This window comes from Perognathus longimembris, chromosome 24 (genome assembly GCF_023159225.1).
Source record: "Perognathus longimembris pacificus isolate PPM17 chromosome 24, ASM2315922v1, whole genome shotgun sequence".
NCBI lineage: Eukaryota > Metazoa > Chordata > Mammalia > Rodentia > Heteromyidae > Perognathus > Perognathus longimembris.
Window position 1 is genome coordinate 1560859 of NC_063184.1, and position 17806 is coordinate 1578664.

The 17806-nt window shown below is 44.2% G+C and overlaps 1 protein-coding gene across 8 annotated transcripts in view; it reads right to left on the reverse strand.

The window, feature by feature from the left end:
• Trpc3 (transient receptor potential cation channel subfamily C member 3) overlaps positions 1 to 17806 on the reverse strand; it is a 67687-nt gene that overhangs the window by 6018 nt on the left and 43863 nt on the right. For 4 of the 8 annotated variants that reach the window (XM_048333494.1, XM_048333493.1, XM_048333492.1 and 1 more), the window contains 7 exons: positions 15908 to 16124; positions 13227 to 13460; positions 12439 to 12703; positions 7829 to 8024; positions 5614 to 5823; positions 4609 to 4623; positions 991 to 1056 (listed from right to left, as the gene is read on the reverse strand). In XM_048333494.1, the coding sequence (XP_048189451.1) occupies positions 991 to 1056; positions 4609 to 4623; positions 5614 to 5823; positions 7829 to 8024; positions 12439 to 12703; positions 13227 to 13460; positions 15908 to 16124 (1203 nt within the window). Of the gene's footprint in view, positions 1 to 990; positions 1075 to 4608; positions 4624 to 5613; positions 5824 to 7828; positions 8025 to 12438; positions 12704 to 13226; positions 13461 to 15907; positions 16125 to 17806 lie in introns of all 8 variants that reach the window. The other 4 variants (XM_048333487.1, XM_048333491.1, XM_048333489.1 and 1 more) reach the window with 2 other exon arrangements.

The following is a 17806-nucleotide window of genomic DNA, read 5'->3' on the forward strand; positions in this document are numbered from 1 at the left end:
CCTACACTAGCCTAACAAGCATTTGGAAAATGAACCAACCACCCAAAAGAACAGCTTGCACGGTGTGCTGGATCTTCACAATGTGAGGGCATTATTTTAACATATTGTATCTCCCACTTCTTTCTCCAGCCCGAGGCTTATGTAAATGTTCTTTGAAAATTCTAGGAACCCTTTGCTTTCGATCTTGCCAAAGGAACTTCCTTCCTTCCTTATCAAAACCAAACCAAACCCCATTAAAGGACAGGTTGTACGGCCGCCCTCTCGCTTATAATAATGACAGTGTGCCTATGCATCTACAAGGAAACCCAATGGAGAGTAAAAGGCAAAACATTACATTTGGACATGATATGCATAACAGGACTGTAGACATTCACACAGACAGGCCCAAGGCAGATGTTCTCAGGAGAGGATCACAAGGGCTCAGAAGTGTGTGCATACGATCATACACAATGACACTTATCAAAACTTCAAGAAATGGAAACTAGAGGGTGTGTTTGTTTTCATTTTACTTTTTGTGGGTTTCTTTTCCTTTTCTGTTTTCCCCCCTTGTCTCTGTTTTTGATTTCTGTATCTTTTGTCTTGTATGTCGGTTTATTTGATTTGAGGATGGGAAAGGAAGCACAGAAATGGAGGGACAAAGTGTGAACTAATGCAGCGGTGATACTCACTGGACACTAAGCTGAAAATGAACTATACAACTTGGGGAGGAAGGGGGTCAGGAGGGAAAAATTGGGAGAAAATAAAGGGGTGACACTGTTCAAAAAGAAATGTACTCAGTACTTGACTCACATATTAATCCCTCTGTACACCATCTTTATAATAAAATTTTTTTAAAGGACAGCACTGAACAAAAATACTATTTTCTTAGTTTCTCTGTTCTGTACTATACCTTTGGTATATTTGAAGACCACCCAATTACACACACACACACACACACACACACACACACACACACGAACTTTCAGAGAGAGAGGTCTAATGAATGCTTACCTGGTATCTTGTTGGTTGGTTGAGAATGCTGTTGAAACTGTGTGATTCAAAAACTCTTGAGTTAGACTGAGTGAAGAGGTTTAACTAGGAAAAAATACAATTAACCTAGTAAATTAGAATACATTTATTTGGAATCAGAAATACAGTCTATTTTCCTTGATAACCTTTCTAGAGTTAACATATCTGAGGAACACATGTGGAGCTGAATTTTACAAATGATTTAATGTTTTTCCTAAGGTAAATTAAATGGGAGAAATATGGCCACATTTGTCAAAACGATGGCAAGATGTACTGTCATAGAACTGTTCATTAATAATGTGTATTTGAAAGTGGAAACATACTAAAGACAAAGCTTCCTGAGAATCTGATAAATTCATCAAAATATCCTCATGGAGTCTTGGAGTGCAAATTCTTCTGAAGTGGTTTAATCTGTTCTTGAGCCTGAGTCAGTATCCTAGACTTAGCAAAAATACACTATGAGTTAGGACTGTACTAGCTGGTATTTTACAGCCCTAAAACATTAACTCAAATATCACATCTTCCCAAGCGCGCATGTGTGTGTGTGTGTGTGTGTGTGTGTGTGTGTGTGTGTGTGTGTGCGCGCGCATGCATGCGCTGGTACTGGGACTTAAACTCAGAGTCTCAAGCTCCTGCTTAGTTTTTTCTGCTCAAGGCTCATACTCGATCACTTGAGCCACTCCTCCACTTCCAGCTTTCTGGTGTTTAATTAGAGATGAAGCGTCTCATGGACTTCCCTGCTGTGACTGGCTTTGAACCACTATGCTCAGATCTCAACCTCTTCAATAGTGAGGCTTACAGGTGTGAGCCACTGGCCCTCTGCACATGCTGACCGTATATGGAGTCAGGACCACAACTTTGGAGAGAATGAGGTGAGAGAACGTTTGGTTTTCTTTTCTCTTTCTCTCTCCTTAAGACTTGGAGTGTGAGTATCAAGCATGAGGAACACAAAGGCGCTGTCTGTTACTCCTGGGTGTGCTCAAGACCTCTTCTTCATGGACAAGAAGCCACCTACAAGGTGTGGCTCAAAAGCAGGGCCTCCTGTTCACTAAGATGTATTCACTCCCCGCCTGAGCCCCCACCAGTCCCGGTCCACGCAGGAAGGTGTGGGAGAGGAAGGAAGCGGCCCTGACAGGCAGGACTGTGGGCAATGACTGAAAAAAAATTACTTAAAAGATAAAAACGACAGAATGTTTTTCTCAAGTTATAGTTAATGGCACATTTTTAAATGAATGTACGATGGAGGTATGGTTAGCTCAGTGAATGCTAGTGTAAAAATAAATAACTAAATTGAAGTGATTAAAAATTTAAAAATCCAAATTAATTCTCAAACCCTATAGTAAGTTTTGCTCATGTTATCAGAAAAAAGTCATCCGATGTTTTGTTCAATAAAAAAGTATTATTTGATGTTGGTGAGTGGAACAGAGAACATTTCATGGATACAAGCCATAATGTTTCTCAATTCATTGTTTTAAATCAAGTAACACTGTAGCAGAGTAGTATTTTTCATCTTCATATTTTCAAGTACTAAATGTTTTGGTATACACTACATTATATTACATATAATATAGTATATAATATATTACTATATATATATGAAATACTAGGGATTGAACTCATAGCTTATGCATGTTGGGTAACTGTTTTATCACTGAGCTATCTCCCCAGTCTAATACTGATCTTTAAAATAATATTGTTTGTGGGCTGGGAATATGGCCTAGTGGCAAGAGCGCTTGCCTCCTACACATGAAGCTCTCGGTTCGATTCCCCAGCACCACATATATGGAAAACGGCCAGAAGGGGCGCTGTGGCCCAGGTGGCAGAGTGCTAGCCTTGAGCAGGAAGAAGCCAGGGATGGTGCTCAAGCCCTGAGTCCAAGGCCCAGGACTGGCAAAAAACAAAACAAAACAAAAATAATATTGTTTGTGCTCCTGCCCACTTTTATAGACTAAGAGAAATTGTCATCAAGAGCTTGCAACATATGATATGAGTCCTATGATTATTTAAGAAGGCGCCATTTTATATTTACTGCCTACTGAGAGACCCACTCTCTACATAACCATGGCACTAAATCTTCCCAAATGCCATTATATGTGCTTTTCTCCAAAGGCCATTAATCCTGGCTTTGCCACCAAGTTCTGTACCTGAGTCATTTTAGTCAGCAATCATGATCTCTGTTCCTTCACATGGAGTTTGCCTGAAAAGTCTCTGCAAACTGCGTAACGTGCAACATTCAGTTTCAGGATTTTAAAAAATTTTAAATCACAAAGCACACATTATTTTTATTTACATACTATACTCATGTGTGTGTGTTTATAAAATCAGAAACAAGTGTCACCCTAAAAACAAACAAAACCCCCAAGCTGAGAGTGAAATTTTCTTGTCAGCCACTAGAGGTCAGGCTCTGACCGCTGGCTGAGCGACCGGTACAGACCAGCGGGAAAGGTGTGAGGCCCAGCCTCACTTCCAAACAAGAAGCCAGGAAACTAGAAATCCTCCAACATTAAGGGAAAACAAAACCTAACTGTGACACAGAAGACTGTCTACATGACTCCGAGTAAGAATAAAGGAGTTTCGCCGGGTGTGATGGCGCAGGCCTAGAATCTCAGCTGCTGGAGGGGCTAACGTTGAAGATCCATAAATTGAGACCAGAGCCGGCAATTTAGGGGAGATCCTGACAAAGAAAAGGAGGAATGGAAGAAAGACAGGTAGATAGACAGACAGACACAAGATAGGCAGGTGGGGGGGGGGCAAAGAGAAAGAAGAGAAACAGTTATGGATAGACAAATCTATCTATCTGCATATTATCTATCTATCTATCTCCCTATCTATCATCTATTGAAAAAGTGAGAAACAAGAAGGAAGGGAGAAATAAAGGAAAAGGAAAAGGCCCAACGAGATTTGAACAGGTCTGTGGGAAATGGCCAGAACAGAACTCCCTCCCAGCAAAGTCTGCTTTGGCATGGCACGTCAGCAAACTTTGACTCCACACTTGCCCTGGCCATGTGGCCCAGGGCATCCTGCATACTGTGCTCAGGGCTTTCAGATATTTTCCCCAAAGACAGCCATAATGGGAATGCCTGTCTCATTGGCAGAGTCATTTGTTTATGCGATTTGTGCATAAGTCGTCAGAGCCAGAATTCAAATCCAGGCCTTACACCAAGGCTGCCTGCCCTGTTACATCATTTGAACCTTCACCACATAGTTACAAGAAGGTCAATATTTTATTTGTATTTTTAAATTTAGGACCTGAGATCAGGACTCAAGCTCAGCACCTGATGCTTTTGCTCGTTGGCTAGCTAGTGTTCAATGGAGCCGATCTTCCAGCCCCTTCTGAGGTCACTATTTTAAATCACTGCATGGCGTCATACTCGTGGTCGGGCATGTAACCTAACAGGAGAGCCCATATCCAGGCTGATATTTTTGCAGTGCTGGAGTTGAATTCCTGCCCTTGTTCAGGGTAGGCAAGTGTTCTACTCTGACCTACGTCACCAACGTAAGGTCACTGTGTGTGTGTGTGTGTGTGTGTGTGTGTGTGTGTGTGTGTGTTGGTACTGGAACTTGAACTCAGGGCTTTGTACTGTCCGTTAGCTTTTCTACTCTAAGTCTGGTGCTCTACCACTTGAGCCACATCTCCATTTCTGGCTTTTTGTTAGTTAGTTGGAGATAAGAGTCTCTTACTCTTTTCTACCCAGGCTGGCTTTGAACCTCAAACCTGAGATCTCAGACTCACTCCTGAGTAACTTAGGATTACAGGTGTGAGCCACGGGTACCTGGCTTCTAGTAACCAATCCTGTCTATGCAAACTAAGGAGCCCTCCTTCTTTGTCAAAATTGATATCTGATGACTGTTAACAAAGGGAGACGGAGAGACAGTAGAGACCAAGTCTGTGAACACTGTATATGTTCTTGATACATTGTATATTGCATATGTCTACCTGACCTAGACAAGGGATGGAAAAACAGGTCGTAAGATATCACAAGAAATGTACACACTGCCCTACTATGTAACTGCCCCCTCTGTGCACAACACCTTGTAAAAAAATTATGTTCAATTAATAAAAAAATAAATAAATTAAAAAAATTGATATCTGACTCTAGCGGGAATATTTATAAAATGGGTGTTGGGAGTTCTGTGAGGATGTGAGGCCTGTATCTATGTTATGATAGCAAAGGAAGAAACAGTAGCCCAGGAAAGGGTCTCCACAAAAAAATAAAATGAAATAAGAGACTTTGGTGTGGCAAAACCATACATACACCAAGAGGAAGAGTTTAAAATATCCCACTTCAGAGTAACAGTTGAGAAGCATGGAACACACAAAAACAAAGTGTTGCCCAGAGTAACTTTTCCGTTAAACAAGTTATGGACACTTTCAGTTTGCTTTTGATCTGGCGGTTTACAGGAATTTCTGACCAAAAGCAGGGCATAGACTAAGTGACTTTTTAATAAAAGTATTAAGTATTAGTCTATGAGCTCCTGGGATAGACAGTTAAGTATTAATGTCTTCTAAGTTCACCATGGAAATTATCAAACAGACATTAAAGACAAATAGGAAGAAACAAAGTAAGTCATATGTTAAGGTCTTGGTGAGTTTTCGATGCCTACCCTTGACTTTGAGTTACCCATTCCCATTTCCAGATCCTTCTGTAGCCTTCTCCTTCTGCATTTGGAAAGGTTCAAGATCCGCATGATGAAATACACAAAAGACTTGGGACTAGGGACCAGACTGAAGGGTGGAGGTAAGGTTTTCCCATCGTCAAAATAGGATAACCAGAGCTTTGAGCGGGCAAATTTCCATTCTACGTCGCTGTCATCCTGGATTACAAAAAGATAAGAGGATTCATTGTAAGAACTTATATCAATCACTACAACATCTCGTTTTAAAATCTAAGAACTGATTCTAAGTTAGATTTTTATTGTATTAAATTGATTTTTACATAAACATATTTGCACATTTAGCTTACACTGTCTATATGCCTACATAATATGCTGTCACTTCTGTGTGTGTGTGTGTGTGTGTGTGTGCGCGCGTGCGCGCACACAGGGGTACACGTGCCAGTGTGTGTACCAGTACTGTGGCTTGAACTCAGATCCTGGATGCTCTCATTTAGCTTTTTTGCCCAAGGTTAACACTCTACCACTTGAGCTACAGCTGTGTCTCTGGCTTTTTGCTGGTTAGTTGAAAATAGGAATCTCATGGTCTTTCTTGCTCTGGCTGGCTTCAAACTGTGATCCTCAGATCTTAGCCTCTCGAGTAGCTAGGATTACAAGCGTGGGCCGTCGGCACCCGGCTTATGAGGTCACTTCTATGACACACATATAACTTTTCTCTTCCCGATGCCACTGCAATGGGATCCACTGACATCTAACCAGAATTTCCTGCTTACTATACCCAAAGATTAAAAAGACAAGAAAAATCCAGGGTCAAAAAAATATCAAAATACTAATTCCTAGCTAGATGATGGTAGCTCGGGACTATAATATTAGCTTCTTAGGAGGCTGAGGTCTGAGAATCTCTGTTCAAAGCCAGCCTGGACAGCAAAGTCCACAAGACTCTTATTTCCAAGTCAAATGAGTGTACGCAGCCCGGAGTTCCAGCCCCAGTACTGCCACAAAAACAATGATTACTCCCTGTCTCCATTTTTTTCTCCAACTCTTCAGGCTCCATGCGAGTTCTCTGCTCTCTACTCCTATGTCCCAAGACTCAGCCCAGCTGGGGAGAAGACATGGTAGATTATCTGAGCACTAAGGAGAGGGTAGTATTTAGGTGAACTGCTTCTTGGAGTTTATGATTCTGCCACTTGTCCTCATGTGTCATGAGGCCTCCAGTGGCCTAGAGCCATCTTTGCATTCCCATCTGTCCTTAGCACTGTGGGCTGGGCTTTATTATATCCCAAGGGGAGGGGGAGGAGTGAGGGGAGGGGAAGTGGGGAGGGAGGGGGAAAAGGGGAGGGAAGGCCAATACCAGAGTTTCCACCGCTACAGAACATAGCTTCTTCCTTGGAGGACGATGCACCACGAGGCTCTAACACACACACACACACACACACACACACACACACACACACACACACACACACACACACTGAGATTTAGCAGAGTTGATGAAACAGTGGAACACTAAAAATGTATGGAACCCTTGACTGAATAAAGGACATAAGAAAATACAAACAGCAATAATGAATGTGGCTTAAAGCAAGCCACAGCCCCAAAGTCAAATTCTAAAATACTGAGGATTCTGGCTGGATGAAAAGCATCAACCGAGCCCGTGGCTCACGCCTGTCATCCTAGCTACTCAGGATGCTGAGATCTGAGGATCAGGGTTCAAAGCCAGCCTGGGAGGAAAGTCCATGAGAATCTTATGTCTCATTAACCAGCAAAATGCCACACATGTGAACTGTGGCTCAGATGGTATAGTGCCAGTTAACAAAAAAACAACAACTAAGGAACAGTTCCCAGGTCCCGAGTTCAAGTTAGTACCAGTACTCTGCCCCCCCCCCCCCCACCACAAAGAACTAGAACATGAACTATTTTTGCCAGGCATCTACAATTTTTGCACCAGGAACTCTGGCTATTTCCCTATGGGCAATACTTTTAACCAATAATCACAAAACTTCTGTTAGCACCAGTACGTTCATGGAGTCCCTGCTGTGCTCCAGAAAGAACTGGTAGGAGTGACTACCTATCCAGGTAGAAGCCCAGGGAGGCCTCTTTGCTTGGGTCTGGCCACGCCCCTTGTTACAGAAGCTGAGGCAGAGCTGTCACCTGCCATCAGCATAGGCTAACAAGGCAAGGCAGGGGGCGGGGCACACACGCTTACCTCAATCTCCTGATAGGAGCTATTAATCATAGCAATGAGCATGTTGAGCAAAACCACCACCATAGTTACATTGTATATTCCATAAAGAACATATCCAATATTCTCTATAAATTTGTGATCATATTTAAGTACTACAGAAGTCACTTCCGACAACCCAAAAATGGACCAAAATAAAGTCTTGAAACTTTCTTCCACACTGTTGAAAAAAAAAAAGACATAGTTATTTAATGGTTTTTCAGCAACTAAAAAGTCCAAAGTAAGACAATTCTGGGTTTGATCCTATTCTGATGTAAAACACCAATATAAAAATGCATTCCTAATAAAGTAATAATCACTTCTAGAAAAAACTGAATATATTATAACAGAATTAATAACAATATATATTTGAAGATACTGGAGTTTGGACTTAGGCTTTGCTTTTGCTCCGCTGGTGCTATGCCACTTGAATCATGCCTCCAGCCCTGTTGGGCGCTGGCTGGCTAATTGGAGATGGAGTCTCTTTTCTATTTGGGCTGGCTTCAAACAATTATCCTTCAGATGTCTACCTGCTGAGTAGCAGCTAGGATTACAGATGTGAGGATGAGAACCACTGGCTCTGTTGTGATATTAATAGAAGGAACTGGCCTAGGTTTCCAGAAACTAATGCTAGTATCTAGATTTCCTGAAGTTATTATCAAGTGAAAATTCATCCACTCAGCAGGAAAGAGTCAAAGTCATATCACAACACTTGTAACATGAAAGTTTATCATTTGATTTCGTAGGTGGCTCAGAAATTTTCTGGAGTCAACAGTGCAAAAATTAAAGTGATATACACACTTCACCAAGTCTATGTGAAGTACAGTCTTTGTGACATCATTTGTAAATTTGGGTTTAGAATAAAAACAGTGTGAATACCCAGGGAATAGACTAAACAATTCTGGTATATTCGGGTAGGAGATGCTACTATATAACTATTATGTTACATAAAATGGTGTCAGAGACATTAGGTGAAAATAAAATGCAGCAAGGGTGAATTGTTCCATCATTTGAATAAAAAAGAGGGAAACAAATATGTATGTTCCTCTTTATGTAAAAGAGATCTCTACCAGGTTCTGCTGGTAATCTACTCAGAAAGCGAAGACTGATGATTGTGGTTCAAGGCTGGCCTGGGCAGGAAAATCTGTGAAACTATTATCTCCAATAAACTGCTCAGAAAAAGCCAGAAATGGTGCTTTGTCAGTACATACACACATACACACACACACACACACACTCACACACACACACAAAGAGTATTGGTTGACTCTGAAAATGTGGGTAGGAATACTGAATATGGACTTTGTTATATCTCTAGAAACAAATATTTCACCAGAAAAAAAAAATGGTGGATGCAACAGAATGAGATATTCTGGTTATTTTCCCTTAATTTATATAGTCTGTTTCTTACTTTTCCCATCGCTACAGTTGGTATGGGGCCCTCAACACAATAACTAACTACTTTTGCTGTTAAATGGCTTTTGGTAACACATACATAGGTGATTATGCTATTGGACAGAGTTGTAACCACTGATGTCCAAGCACAGTAAACAATCCTCCCCACAAAGAAGAGTGAATAAAACAACTTTTCCCCCAGAAAATGACTTGTGGGAACAGTTCTTAAATATTATTTATTGTAGCATATAATATATATTATTTATTTATTTTGGTCTGAGACCAGGACTCAAACTTGGTACCTGATGCTTTTACTCATTGGCTAGTGTTCTACCATGGGAGCTACCCCTCTCCAACCCTTGAAAACGTTTTTTTTGGCGGGGGGGTGGGGGTGGTGGTGTGAATAAGGATTTTATTGAGCGAGAAAGTACTGATAAGCCAGGGCTGCAATCAAGGTTAGGATCTCAAGATGCAGCCCTTGAAAACTTTTTTAAGCAACAAGTTCTAAATAACATTAAAGGCATGTAGTTTTAAATACACTTCATTCACTCAGCCAATTTTTTTTTTCTTTTGATGCCAGTCCTGGGGCTTGAAGTCAGGGCCTGTAGACCTGTCCCTGAATGTTTCTGCTTAAGGCTAGTGCTCTACCACTTGAGCCACAACTCCTTTTCTGGCTTTTTGCTGCTTAATTGGAGATAGGAGTCTCATGGACTTTCCTGCCTGGGCTGGCTTCTCACCACGATCCTCAGATCTGAGCCTCCTGAGGGGCGAGGTTCGCAGGCCACTGGGACCTGGCTGACTCAGCCAGTACTGATGGAGGATCTATTACAGTCTAGAACTCCTGCTAGGCCAGGGAGGGTTGGCCAGGAAAGTTTCAATTCTATAGGCGGACTCTCTGTTCTGACACACTTGATGTGTGACGTTAGCGGATGCTGACAGCAGCTTTCTCTGCTTGCCTCTGCGTTTATTTAACCACCTCCCAACCTCCTCCTGCCTCCTCCTTTTGATCATCTGCAGACTTCCCGGCCTTGATCTTCCTCTTTGGGTCGGTGCAGAGTGGAGGGGCAGGGAAGGGCGGGGGAAGCAAACGTGGAAAGGACTCTGGAAGTTCTGAGCTCCTATTGTGGGCAAGGGCTGTGCGGACCTTGCCTTACATAAGCCTCACAATGGCCTCATGTAAACCTACCGTGCTTATTTTAAAAAATGAGGGAAGTGGCATTGAGAAATGCTCAATACTTTAAGCAAAAAGCACAGCTAGAAAAATAGCACAGACTGTGTTCCAACCCTGGCCTGCCTGGCTTTTCAGCCCATGTTCTTTCCACTGTCCTCATGGTGCCACCCCTTTGGCACCCCCAAAAAGTGTACAAGTGTGGGGTGCTGACGGCTCATGGCTATAGTCCTAGCTACTCAGGAGGCTGAGACCTGAGGATGGTGGTTCAAAGCCATCTGGGGCAGAAAAGCTCATGAGACTCTTATCCTCAGCTAACTACTCCCCGCCAAACAACAACAATAACAACAACCCTGGAAGTGGAGCTGTGGCTGAAACGGTAGAGGACAAAATTTCAGGGACAATGCCCAGGCCCTGTGTCAAACCCCAGCATTGGCTTGCACACACACTTGCACACACACACACACACACACAGTGCAGAAGAAGGTGATACAGAGAATGAGTTATCGTTAAGAGGAGGAAGAGGGCAGACGTGGCACTCAGAGTTGGCCCTCCCCCTCTCCCCATGGTTCAAACAGATGATTTTCCTTCCCTCCAATACAGTGAGCTTCAGATCCCCTCCACCTGTGAGGCCTGGCCATGAACTATTTTCCAATTAACTTTAAAATGATTTTGATGTCTGCAAGGGCTGGATATTCTGCCCTTGATATTTCTGTCCAGGGCGCTTACTGAATGTGTGGTTAGTTTCTAGTGGCTTTGATTTCTGGGAGAACAGGGCAGATCAATGTTCTTCCTACCACAGGGACTAAAGAGATAAACCGGGGTCCCCTGTTCGCGACCACCAAGTACCACCGGGTGAGAAAGAGTCTCTCAATCTGGATGTCTTCACACTGAGGAACTTCAGAGGGATGGCAACTAAGAAAGCTGTAATCAAGGAAGCCTTCCAGGAAGTGATGGATCTCACTTTTATGATCATTGAAGGAAGTGTAACATCTTTACACTTAGCTCTCCTCCACACTTACTCTTCCCTGAACGGGTCAGTGACTAACGTGTTAAAATAAAAGCTGAGGCTTCTCTACGTACGTGTGTGTGTGTGTGTGTGTGTGTGTGTGTGCGCGTGCGCATGCGCGCACGTGTGTGCATTGTTCCTGATGCTTGAACTCAGGGCCTAGGCACTCTGAGCTTTTGTGCTCAAGGCTCCCCTTTTTTTGTTGGTTAATTGAAGATAAGAGTCTCACAGTTTCCTGCCCAGACTGGCTTTGAACTATAATCTTCAGATTTCAGCCTCCTGAATGGCTAGGGTTACACACCTGAGCCAATGACTTCAGGCTCATGCCTCTTTTTTGAATGGATAGTGCTCATTTTATAGACTAAGCTTTATGTCATATATAATGGACAAGACATCCAGTAATCAAAATTTGTGACCCATACCCTTCAAAGACTTTGAGATCTTTCCTCACATCTAATCAATCCTATGCTCAACTATCAGCAAGCTCAGAGAGAGGTCTGTGAAGCCATCCAATCACATGCAAGTACTCACTGCATTTATGGATATCTTCCTGCCTTTACAAACATACTGAGGCAGTAGAGGTGCAGTTCAGATGGTAGAGAGCCAGCCTTGAGCCAAAAAAAGCCATGCAAGAAAACAAGACCCTGAGTTCAAGCCCCGGTGCTGGCACCAACCAGCTAACCAACAAAATCTTCATTAAAAAAATAACTGAAATTTTATTTTTGCCTTTTCTAGACCTGCTAGAATTTATCTTTAGTGTACCTTTTAAACAAGGTGTGTTACCACTGGACATAGTGCTGAAAATGAACCATACATCTTTTGGGGGGGGGACAGGAAGGAAAAACTGGGAGAAAGCAAGGGAAGGGGTGACATTGTTCAAAAACAAATGTGCTCTTTCCCTGACTTACATAACTGTAACCCCTTTATACATCATCTTTATAATAACAATAAATAATTTTTTAGAAGTACATTGTAGTAGTCAAAAAACCCCAAACAAATCCGTACACAAGATATTTTACTCACGTGGTAAAAGCAGGATTAACTTTGGCCCCAAGGTAGTAAGAATATAGTATGAACATGCCGATCATAAAGGCCAGGAACACCATAATAAAGAGAACCATGAACTTGAAGATGTCTTTGACAGTTCTTCCCAGGGAGATCTGCAGAGGGCCGAAGCTCTCATTGGCAGGAAGGATGTAGGCGATCCGAGAGAAGCTGAGGACCACGGCGATGGCATACAGACCTTCCGATATGATCTGGGGGTCAGAGGGGAGCCATTTATCTCTGGCTAGAAGAGAGAGTGAAAGGGATTTTGAAAATGGAGTATAGGATCACAAAGGTACATGTCTAGTGTGATCTGAACACACAAAATAATATTTATTGAAATGAACTCCAGGAAATGGAAATGAGAGGGTTTTTTTCCCCCCTTTGTTGCTGTTTTTTTTTTCCTTTTCTTGTTTGTTCATTTATCTGTCTTTGAGAGGGCAAGAGGAACACAGAATTGGAGGGACAGAGGGTGAACAAATGCAGCAGTAGGGCTCACTAGACACTGTATGGATATAAAACCTGTGCGTAGGGCTCAGAGAGAAAAACCGGGAGAGAGCAAGGGAAGGGGGACGCTGTTCAAAAAGAAATGTACTCATGACCTGACTCATTTAACTGTCACCCCTCTGTAACTACCTTTATAATAACAACATACGTAGGTTTCAATATAAGGAACAATTCAAACATGTCGTGGGGGTCTTAGCATATGCCCATGTTGGATAAGAAGGTTCTGGAAATGTCAGAGGCCCCCAGGGCGAGCCACTTACCATAAGTGAAATACTGAATTTCGGGTGGCAGCGTGACCTCGCTGAGGTCGCTCTCCTGGATGTAACTGTCCACATACTGCTGGGCTTTTGTGGCCTGAAGGAAAGCCAGGAATCTGGCAGTGAACGCAGCAATGAAGATGGACAGCATCCCAAAGTCTAGAACGTTCCAGAGCTGCAGGATGTATTCCCTCGGGCCTTCTAGCCACAGCTCCTTGCACTCAGACCACATCATTCCTGCCCCGGCACACACGGAGGGGATGGGTTAGACAGGCAGTTCAGCTACTGTTTTCCTGTTTCTTTATGCGCTGTGCGAGGCTGGGGATTTACCACAGGGCCTTCTGCTCTCGCTTCACTTTTGTGCTGAAGCTCGGCGCTCTACGACTGGGCTGCACCTTCCCTTCTGGCCTTTGGCTGGTTACATGGAGACAAGAGTCTCGTGGACTCTTCTGCTTCACCCGGCTTCAAATCTGGATCTTCCCATCTCAGCCTCTGCTGTAGCTAGAACTACAGGCGTGAGCCACATTGCCCGGCGAGAAGCTGATGTTTTTGTCCTCCATTGACCATATCTTAGAGAGGCACAGAAAGCAGTGGGCCTGCAACCGCGTAGAACCGGCTGACCCAGGCTGTCAGCCAGGCACTGGGAGAGGCCTCTCCTCAGAATCACTCTCCCTACATAAGAAACAGAGCCACCGGCATTGTTACCAAATAGAAAATGCTTTATGCCTTGCACGGTGGTGGTGGTGGCTCACACCTATAATCCTAGCTTAGCTACTCAGGAAGCCGAGATCTGATGATCAAGGTCCAAAGCCAGACTGGAAGGAAAATCCATGAGACTCTTATTTCCAGTTAAGCAGCAAAAAGCCCGAAGTGGAGGTGTGACTCAGGTGGTAGAGCGCCAGCCCTGAGTAAAACAGCTAAAAGAGAGTATACCCAGGCCCTGAGTTCAAGCCCTACCACTGTCAAGCATGTGCGCGCATGCACACACACACACACACACGCATACACACACACACACACACAATTTCTTACTATCAAACCATAATAACAGGAGTAGAAATAATCCTTTAAAAATGAAGAAATCACTTCATTTCACTACAAAAAGCCTAAGGAATTAGGCTTTCAGCAAGAACAGTTTCCCCATCATTGAGGGTCACTTCATCTTTCATCTATGCCCCCTGCCTCATTTTTGCTGCAGGTTGGATGGGTAAAGACCATCATTTGAAAAACACAAAGATCTTCCAATAGAAAGCCCTACTTCAGAGTAACAGAAAGCCATGCACTGGGGGGAGAAGAGGGCAAAAATATCCCGGCAAATTATTCTGAGTACTCAAAGGGGAAAATAATGTAGAATTTTTTTATATAGGAATCATCCGTTTATGACAACTGGGTAATATAACAGATATTTCAAATAAATGAACTGATCATCCCAGGGAATCATAGTTGAAAACTTATACCTTGTTCAACCATGGAAGTTAGCTTACTGAAAGATGATAGGCTGATAATCAGGCTCATGTGAATACATTTTTATTTAGTATAAAGTATCTTTTTTTTTTTTTTTTTGGCCAGTCCTGGGCCTTGGACTCAGGGCCTGAGCACTGTCCCTGGCTTCTTCCCGCTCAAGGCTAGCACTCTCTCACTTGAGCCACAGCGCCGCTTCTGGCCGTTTTCTGTATATGTGGTGCTGGGGAATCGAACCTAGGGCCTCGGGTATACCGAGGCAGGCACTCTTGCCACTAGGCTATATCCCCAGCCCCAGTATAAAGTATCTTTTAGCATTATGTAGCTTCCAAGTTGTTTGATGATTTTGCTATTGAACTTTTCTTGCACTAGTGATTTTTCCCACTATGTAATATATAATACTTTTAGTAGAAAATGACAGCCAGACATGGTAGCTCACGCTTGCAATCCCAGCAACACACGATGCAAAGATCAGAAGTTTCCAAAGGTGTGTGGCCAGTGGGAGCAACAAGTTCAATAGTTCACATGTCAAAGTAAAAGCTGGGGATGGTGGCAGGAGCCTGTCATCCCAGCGACAAGGTGAAGACAGGAGGATCAAGGCCCAAGCTGGGGCCTAAAAGCGAGAGCTCACCTTAAAAATAATCAGAGCACAAAGATGTGGAGGCATGACTCAAGCAGTACAGCACCTGCCTAGTAAGAGCAGGGCCCTGAGTTCAAACCTCAGTACTGCCGAAGGATGGAAGGAAGGAAGGAAGGAAGGAAGGAAGGAAGGAAGGAAGGAAGGAAAGGAGGGAGGGAGGGAGGAAAGAAGGGAGGGAGGAAGGGAGTGAGGGAGGGAGGAAGGGAGAGAGGGGGGAGTGAGGGAGGGATGGAGGGAAGGAGGAAGGGAGAGGGGGGAGGGAAAGAGGGAGGAAGGGAGAGGGGGGAGGGAGGAAAGAAGGAAGGAAAGGAGGGAGGAAGGAAGAAAGGAAGGGAGGGAGGGAGGAAAGAAGGGAGGAAGGAAGGAAGGAAGGAAAGGAGGGAGGGAGGGAGGGAGGAAAGAAGGGAAGGAGGAAGGGAGGTAGGGAGAGAGGGGAGAGAAGGAGGGAGGAAGGGAGGGAGGGGGGAAGGAAGGAAGGGAGGAAGGAGGGAGGGAGGGAGGGAGGGAAAGAGGAAGGGACAGTCATTAAGGTAGCTTTTTCTTTCTTGGTAGAAAGTAAGAGTACTTAAAGTGGAAGCCTTACCCAGAACCCAGACCATAATGAGCATTTCCGTCCACGTGAACTGGGTAGTCTTCACCCTGAAGATCTGTCTGGGGAAATCGATGGCAGTGACATTGGGCGGGGTGGTGATGCCATCAAACCTGTCCGAGGCATTGAACACCAGGAGGCCCAGGAAGATGATGAAGGAGGCCGCGTGGGCCACGAACTTCATGAAAGGGGCCCGCAGGACCTTCCCCAGCTGGAGAGGAGGGGGGAGGGGAGATGAGGAGGGGAGGAGGGGGGAAGGGGAGGGGGGAGGGGGGAGGAAGAAGGAGAGAATGGGAAGTGGGAATGGAGGACAGGGAGCAGGAGAGGGGGAGAGAGCTTGCGTTAGGAAGTGTAGCTCCCACTCGTGACACTGTGAGCATGGAGCGTGCACGGGTCCCCATATGCAGTCTCTCTCTGCAGAGCTATGCATTGTGAAAACTGCTCTTTCTAAAAAGGAGCTGCTTCCTCCCAAATTCAATTTCACCATACATCTTGAGGCAAGCACTCTAAAGAGTGATATATATTATTTTTTTTTGGCCAGTCCTGGGGCTTGGACTCAGGGCCTGAGCACTGTCCCTGGCTTCTTTTTGCTCAAGGCTAGCACTCTGCCACTTGAGCCACAGCGCCACTTCTGGCCATTTTCTGTATATGTGGTGCTGGGGAATCGAACCCAGGGCTTCATGTATAGGAGGCAAGCACTCTAGCCACTAGGCCATATCCCCAGCCCTCACCACACATCTTGAAAATGCATGGTAAACACCCAGCGTGACTCAGTGCTGCATGGCCAGGTGCTTGTCTGGAAATCATGGGCTGCCTTTGCCTCTTCTTCTTTAAACGCAGGTTTGGGGGCTTGAACTTCGGGCCTGAGCACTGTCCCGGAACTTCTTTGCTCAAGGCTAGCCATAGCTCCACTCCTAGCTTTTTGGTGGTTAACTGGAGATAAGGGGCTCATGAGCTTTTCCTGCCCAGGCTGGCTTTGAACCACGATCCTCAGATCTCAGCTTCCTGAGTAGCTTAGATTACAGGCATGGGCTACAGAACCCCAATGTCCTGCTCTTATTTTTATATGAAAGACTATGTGAATTCCACATTCTTCTGGCCTGGGAAGAAGAAACTTGAAATGTGGTCCATGTAATTGCTCCATGCTTTCTAATTGAGAATGTTATTATGAGTTTGTAGACTCATCTAGGGCACTAAAAACCTTCTGAAGAGTGAAACAAGTTCCCGGCAACCATGGCTCATGCCTGTCATCCTACCTACTTAGGAGGCTGAGAGGTGAGGGTAGAGGTTCAAAGCCAGCCCAGGCAGGAAAGTCCATGAGACCCTTATCTCCAATTAACCACCAAAAAGCCAGAAGTTGAGCTGTGGCTGAAATGGCAGAGCATGAGCCTTGAGCAAAAAGTTCAGAGATAGGGGCTGGGGATATGGCCTAGTGGCTAGAGTGCCTGCCTCATATTCATGAGGCCCTGGGTTCAATTCCCCAGCACCACATATACAGAAAATGGCCAGAAGTGGCGCTGTGGCTCAAGTGGCAGAGTGCTAGCCTTGAGCAAAAAGAAGCCAGGGACAGTGCTCAGGCCCTGAGTCGAAGCCCCAGGACTGGCCAAAAAAAAAAAAAAGTTGAGATAGCACCCAGGCCCTGAGTTCAAGCCTCAGTACCAGCACACCCCCACCCACACACATGCAGAGTAAAACTATTACAATTGAGAGTAAATGTATAAGTGTGATTTACAGGTATGATCATTAAATCATTGTATCTTGTATACTTAAATAGGTAAAAAAAATATTAGAATTAAGATAAATATTCCACTGGTTACTTTTACTCTAAAAGAGGGAGATACAAAAAGTCATCTGAGTTTGGAAAATCATGCTATACTCCAAAAGCACTTCTAA